This window comes from Gadus macrocephalus, chromosome 3 (assembly GCF_031168955.1).
Source record: "Gadus macrocephalus chromosome 3, ASM3116895v1".
In the NCBI taxonomy this organism is placed as follows: domain Eukaryota; kingdom Metazoa; phylum Chordata; class Actinopteri; order Gadiformes; family Gadidae; genus Gadus; species Gadus macrocephalus.
This window is the reverse complement of record NC_082384.1, coordinates 6,553,502-6,560,011: the sequence shown is the minus strand read 5'-3', so window position 1 is coordinate 6,560,011 and position 6,510 is coordinate 6,553,502. Positions and strand designations below refer to the sequence as shown.

At 41.6% G+C, this 6,510-nt stretch overlaps 1 protein-coding gene across 1 annotated transcript; it reads left to right on the top strand.

The window, feature by feature from the left end:
* The first annotated feature begins 1,421 nt into the window (after positions 1-1,421).
* LOC132453704 (uncharacterized) lies at positions 1,422-5,826 on the top strand. The gene is made up of 8 exons (XM_060046651.1): positions 1,422-1,751; positions 1,860-1,883; positions 1,969-2,142; positions 3,788-3,879; positions 4,536-4,650; positions 4,804-4,885; positions 5,270-5,434; positions 5,534-5,826. The coding sequence occupies exons 1-8, from the start codon at positions 1,529-1,531 to the stop codon at positions 5,814-5,816; spliced, it is 1,158 nt and encodes a 385-aa protein (XP_059902634.1). The 5' UTR covers positions 1,422-1,528; the 3' UTR covers positions 5,817-5,826.
* Positions 5,827-6,510: the final 684 nt, after the last annotated feature.

Genomic DNA, 6,510 nt, shown 5'->3' with positions numbered 1-6,510 from the left:
AGATTTGTAACGTTGTCCTCGTTTGCTCCGACCCGCTGCTCTAGTGAAGCCACATGTTCTCCAAGAATGCCTAGAGAAACGTGAATGCTGCACAATTTTGTTTGAATGGTGAGATGAGCAAGCATTTCAGTTTTGATTTGTTGTATTCCATCCCATAAAGTTTGTAGGGAGATCTGGCTTTGTTGATCAGCTGCCATTGTTTGTGTTGTCCAATGTTGTGCCAAACAACAATATGTAGGAGAGAAAACGGGACTTAAACACTACGATGCGACAGAGGTATGAATATTATAAGTAGGATTGTTTGTTGAGTTATCTTAAGATGGCAGACCTGCCTGCGTTGCACTCCCTGACGCTGCGACCATCTTGTGAAGTTAGGGTTTTCTTCTGTTTTTGTTCAGTATCCCACCTATTTCCTGGCCAGCGAGGAGCCAGTGTTTCCCACAGCAGAGGTTGTCCCTTTCGGACAACACAACATCATCACAGTATACAGTACCATCTCAGAAACCACTTGGATGGGGCGGTCCGCCATGGAGGTATGATCACTCTGAATTTACTGTAAAATATTGTTGGGAAAAATTATAACCCTCCCCTCCCTTTTCCCCTACACATAACAACTACGGTATGTGGTCTACAGAAGCACATACCGTGCTTGTGTGAGGCTGTCAATAACTAACGTAAGAAATATTTTGTCTTGCAGAATACCGTATCTGCAAATGCAGCTTAAAATGCTCACCTTTTCCACTGCCTCACCTGTGACAAATCCGTCATAAGGAGAAATAATTTCATATCTCACTTAAAAGACTGTATTGGAAGATCAACATCTGTTCCGAAGAGCCAAAAAAACAGCCACCGTTACCCAGAGCCCCTTAGCAGCCACCTTTACCAAGAGCCCCTTAGCAGCAGCAACATCATATTAGCAGGTGCATCAAATGCTGCGTTTTATTATCCATCCGTCTCGGAGGTCTGAGGACGTTGCCTAGTGGACGTTGCCCAGGACGTTGCCTGTGTTCCTATTTATACAGGAACGTCTGTGACAACACACTACAGCTACCTGAACTTTGTTTGGATGAAGCAGTGCTGGACTTTGAAATGCCAGAACCTGTTGATGAGGAACCAGATAATCTTCCTGGGCAGCGTAGAGTTGTGTCTGAGGAGGACCTGGTTGGTAAAAGAGCCAATATCGCCTTCAATGACAACCTCCTTACACTTGCCAAACACTTGAGTTTGCCCATGAAAAAGTGCAGCCACAGGGACAAACAGTCTGGAGCATGCCCTGGTGCTCGGCCATTTCGGATCAATCTCAAACCAAGAGGGACATTTGCTTACTGATTGTCTAGCTGTTGTGCACATCGTCACAGTTGCATTTTAAATGCAACTGTGACGATGTGCATAGATGTGTCAAAGCTGTGAACATTTGTTTGTGATTGCATAAATATCTTGTGGAATAACTTTAATTTCTTTTCTTTAGCTGCGTCCCTTTGGACACGCAGTGTGGCAGTGGAATTCACAGCCGACACTAAAGTTTGGCATGCAGGGTGGTGATTTTATGCTGTCCATGAACATTCTGCTGTCAGGCAACTACAGAAAAGTGGCCCTCCTGTTCAAATTCATGAACATGGGTATGGTTGCAGAGGGCACACACTTCAGGCTGCAGGATGCCTACTGCATAGAGCCTGTGCAGGAATACTGGGAGAAAACCAGGGCGGAAGTCCTAGAGCGCTTGCATGAAAAGGACAATGTTGTTGTCTTGGGTCAGTTTTCTCTTGATTGCATTTATATATTCGTGAAAAACTAACTGTCAAATTCAAGTTGGAACTTCGGCTCTAATATTCTTTATTTCTGTTTGCCCTATTCACTAGGTGATGGCAGAATGGATTCTCCTGGTAAGTTCTGTAATGTAAAGTGTGTTGCTTTTGGTTATGAGTATTTCCACTGTGTGAAGGGTGACAAGCTGTACTTACTTTGCAGGTCATTGTGCCCAGTTTTGCACCTACACCACTCTAGAGCAAGACTCCAGAGATATAGTTTACATTGTTTCGGTTGACAAACGTGAGACTAGCCGAAATTCTGTGATCATGGAGAGGGAGTGCTTTACAAGGACCATGGATGTGCTGCTCCTCACTGGAAAAAAGTTTTTAAGCCGTACTTCATCTGATTATTATTTTCTAATTCAATTCAAATAAACATTTTGTTTTATTTTTTAAATAACTTTTTTTTATTTCAAAATACTGTGAAATATAGATATTTTTAATTTGGATCGTACAATTAAGAAATATCCATTTTGACAAATGTAAAATTTTAAGGTTGTGTATTCAACTGATTAATAATTTTGTCATTCAATCCAAATAAACATTTTTTGTTTTCTTCCTAAACACTGTTATATTTGATTAGGAGCTCAATTTAGAAACATTTGTTTAGACAAATGTACAATTTCAAGGTTACGTACAAGCCTGCGCATGCGCATTAAATACAAAGACGCTTACGACTACTGGACCAAACCGCAGTGTTGCCAACTTAGCGATTTTGTCGCTATATTTAGCTACTTTTCAGACCCCTTTGGCGACTTTTTTTCAAAACAGCGACAAGCGACAAATCTAGCTCCTTTTTCAGCTGCTATTGGTGACTTTTGGCGACTTTTTGAGGTGAAAGCACTATCGCTATTACCTCTTCACAACGAGCACCGGGTGCCTGCGCGGCCCCTCCCCCGTCTCAACGCACTTACAGGCAGCTCAGTCCTCGTGGTAAAAAGCAAACTCAGGAACCGGATGTCCTTGCAGACCTTAAACTCCATCCTATACATCCGATATGGATTAAAGCTGTCAGGTGATGCTTGCTTTGAGCACCAGCTGCCTGATCATGTTTTGAAGCTTTTTGGAACATCAGCTGCTTATTCATTCAAGGTAGCACCTACAGCTGAACCTGCAGTAGAGAGCCTTGACCAGAGTGACGATGACTCACTGGTTCTGTGAGCTAGCACAGCCTGTCTGTGTCTGGAGGGAGGTCTGGAGTAGGCCTAACTCTGCCATTTAGATTGTTAATATTGTATACAAAAATATGTTATGTTTAAAAATGTTCACGTTTAAATGAGAAACAATTGTTTGATTAAATTGTAATCTTTTTGATTGGATAAAACAAATTATTTCTGATAGATATTTCTTAAATGAGAAACAATTGTTGGAGTGAATCAATATTTTTTTGTTTAGGATTTAACATACGATTTAAATGTATTAACTTCATTCAAAGAATAGAATTATACTTGGTGCCAAGTTGTATTATTTTGTTTTTATGAACATAGGAAATATTGTTTGAGGCAAGCTATATATTTGTCATTGGCTCAAGTTATGTAATATAGATGTGAACCATTACCCTAAATTTTTTTAATTGGTTCAATGAAAGACTTTTTCCAGTGCAGGAACTTCCCATTAAAGAAGTGGTCACTGATGACCACCCCCAGATCTCTGCCTTGCTAAGTAAGGACTTCCTCATCCTCATTTTGCTAATGTCCATGTGATGTCTTGGCTTCAAATGTCCTTAGAAAATGTGTAGGATTCTGCCTGTCGTTAGCAACCGCCTGATTTAGGACGGAAACGGATATCAGAGATTTATCAATAGGACCGGTCAGTGTAAACATATAATTTCTATGTCTGTGCAGAGAGACCGTCATATCTGAACCTGTTGTCTTTTAGTAAAAGACACCAGCTTGAACACAATTCGAGATGGATACCCCCAGTTGGTTTACCAGGTCAATTGTAGCATTGGTGTTAATCTTTTATTTTTATTTTTACAGATCCAGAGCGTGGCAAGTACAAAGATTGGGGTATCCAGCATTCACTTGATATCTGGCATGCTGCAAAAAGTCTGAGCAAGAGACTTTTCCGGGTAAGCTTTTACAACATTGTTCCATACTGTACTCTCAGCCATGAGTCATCTAAAGCCATTCAAAAGTTCGGTCAAGTTGGAGGTGCTCTTTGGATGGGGAAACTTCATGCCCATAGTTCCAAGTGTCTTGGAATTATTGAGGGTTTATTTACATGAAGCATGTTGGTCTGTTCTAATATCCTGGCATAACTGTGATGTGACAAGACATGATTGAAAAGTAAATAAACATTTCTAGTGTCCTTTAGGCTGGGTCCAAAAAGGAGCACAGTGGCATTCTGGTGTGGACAAAGGACATAGTCAACCATTTTTGGTTTTGCAGCAAGAAGGCAGAAAGTGGGGAGCAGTTCAAGGTTTGTTGACTAAAGCCCTTTTCACATTTAACATTCTGCTATTTACAGCAACTTTGCAGAAGATTTATATCTTCTATTTGCATAGAAGCGGGCTGAAACACAACCTAAGGCTAGTATATTTTCAATATGTAAATGTCAGGATATGTCTTTCACATCTACAGTCCTTTGGAACAATGCCGGCTAAGAGCAGGCAGTTTCCATAGATGTGAAAATGGAATAAACTTGCTTAGTATTTATTTCCAATAACTTGTCATGCTGTCCAATATAATTTGAACCTCTGGTTCATGTTCTTTTATTTTTGTGTAGCTGACGTGGGTTGGTGTGCTACACCACGTTCGTAATGAACATGTTTGGGCCACCGGCTGTTGTGAACATGAGCCCCTGGACGGGGACAGTGGAGATAAGCCCTGGATCGTACAAGGTAATTAAAGAACAATAATACAAGAGCAGAATTGATTCCCCTGTATGGATGCAGCCATTTCATTCTCCATGTGTGATGTGTTGTGATAACAGATTCTGCTCCTGTATGGATGCAGCCATTTGACTTACTATGTGTTGTGTGTTGTGATTACAGGTTCTGCATGTTACAAGGCACTGACGGCAATCGTGCTGGAAAAGAGGTTTTTGAACCTGGTGAAGAAGTTTCTTAACTTCAGGTGAGCATTTTTGTTGGTATTACTTTTTGATGCACCACATGATTTTGATGTCACCACCTGATTTCACTAAGCAAAGAATTAGGAGTTTGATGCAGTTGCTCAGGTCTTGGTTCATCAACATGTACTCCAAGAAATAGGTGAGAACCTGAATGTACTGACTGAGGTTGTTCCAGCTATTGAAATTTTATTCAATAATGAACATGCATATTCCGAGATGCCTGTTTTGGGCATAAAACAAAATTTCCAGACCTGGCCAACTGCAAACCCCACCCCCCACTATTTTACTTTACTTTACTATGTGACTGTCGGTGTATGTATTGGAAAGCATAGCTGTTTTTTCTGCTAACGGTGTTATTCTTATCTATTTCCCACCAAACCCCATAGGACCACATCAGACCTGGAGAGTTTCCAGAACCACGTCCTGATGTACGCAGCAAAGCGCATGGGATACACACCCTTCGTGTACAAGACACAAACCCTTCTAGCGGCTATTGATTATAACAAACACAACCAACGTCAGGCAGCACGTAATAGGGAAGGGCACAAGATGTAAGTTGTTAGAATTTTACCTACTAATGTCAAGAGAACTTTATTATGGTTCATAAGCGTTGGGCTGAATAATGAATCTATCTCATCCTTTGACACCAGGTACAAACGGTCGTACAACAAGAAGACAAAGAACTGGACAGTCGGCACAATTAAGGAAATAAAAAAGTACAGCTATATATGGGAGATACAGACAGCCATCCTGTCCCGTAGGATAGCAAGTGGAACTGGCCTGCCCCGAACAGTGACGATGAGGGCTGGTGACCCAAGACGGCTCGGCCTGCTTGCCCCTGTTCAGCCACCGCCCACATCCGAGCTTGTGAGGGTGCAATTAGCACGAGGAAACATGTTTCCTGAAAACCCACAAGAGGATGCCACCATATAGCCTTGCTCTTTTTTTCCAATAACAAAAATAAAGTGTCTTTCATTGAACAAATATAACAAACTAAAGATACATATAACAAATGTAATGAAATTTAGATAAAAACTAGGTGTTGCGCACATCCAAAGGTAATCTCCAGGTGGTAGACAATTGTATTGGGTTCGTTTTTTTGGCTACAAATGTAAATTGATTTACTTTATAAAGTAACATTCAGGTGTATAAACTGCAGTCGTATAAAAAAAGGGGGAAACATTTTAAAACTGTACAAAGATTTTTATTTCAATATTTACAATAGCTAAACATCAATTCGTCTCACTCTGAAGCCCGTGTACTGGCCCCTGGAGTCAGGAAAAGTGTCCCTCACTTTCCACACACAGCAGCTGGGTATGACCACCCTTCTGCCCACTCCGAGGCGGCCATGCTGCCACAGGACAAACTGTCTGTATGCAGCATGGCGAAACTGTCTCTGCTCCACTCCTGGCTCTTGGCTGTCCTCAAGAGCAAAAACGTCATTCCAAGCAGCCCTCGCCAGCCGCAACACCCCCTCATCCAAGACATAAAATGCCATGTTGCTAATGCAATTGAGTGGCAATTAGCGACAGCATACTTTTTCCAGGTCAGTGTCCATCTCCCTGCAGTGTCTACATGTACACCAGTGGGGGAGAGCTCCGTCGGGTTCAGGGGGCAGGGGTTCCTC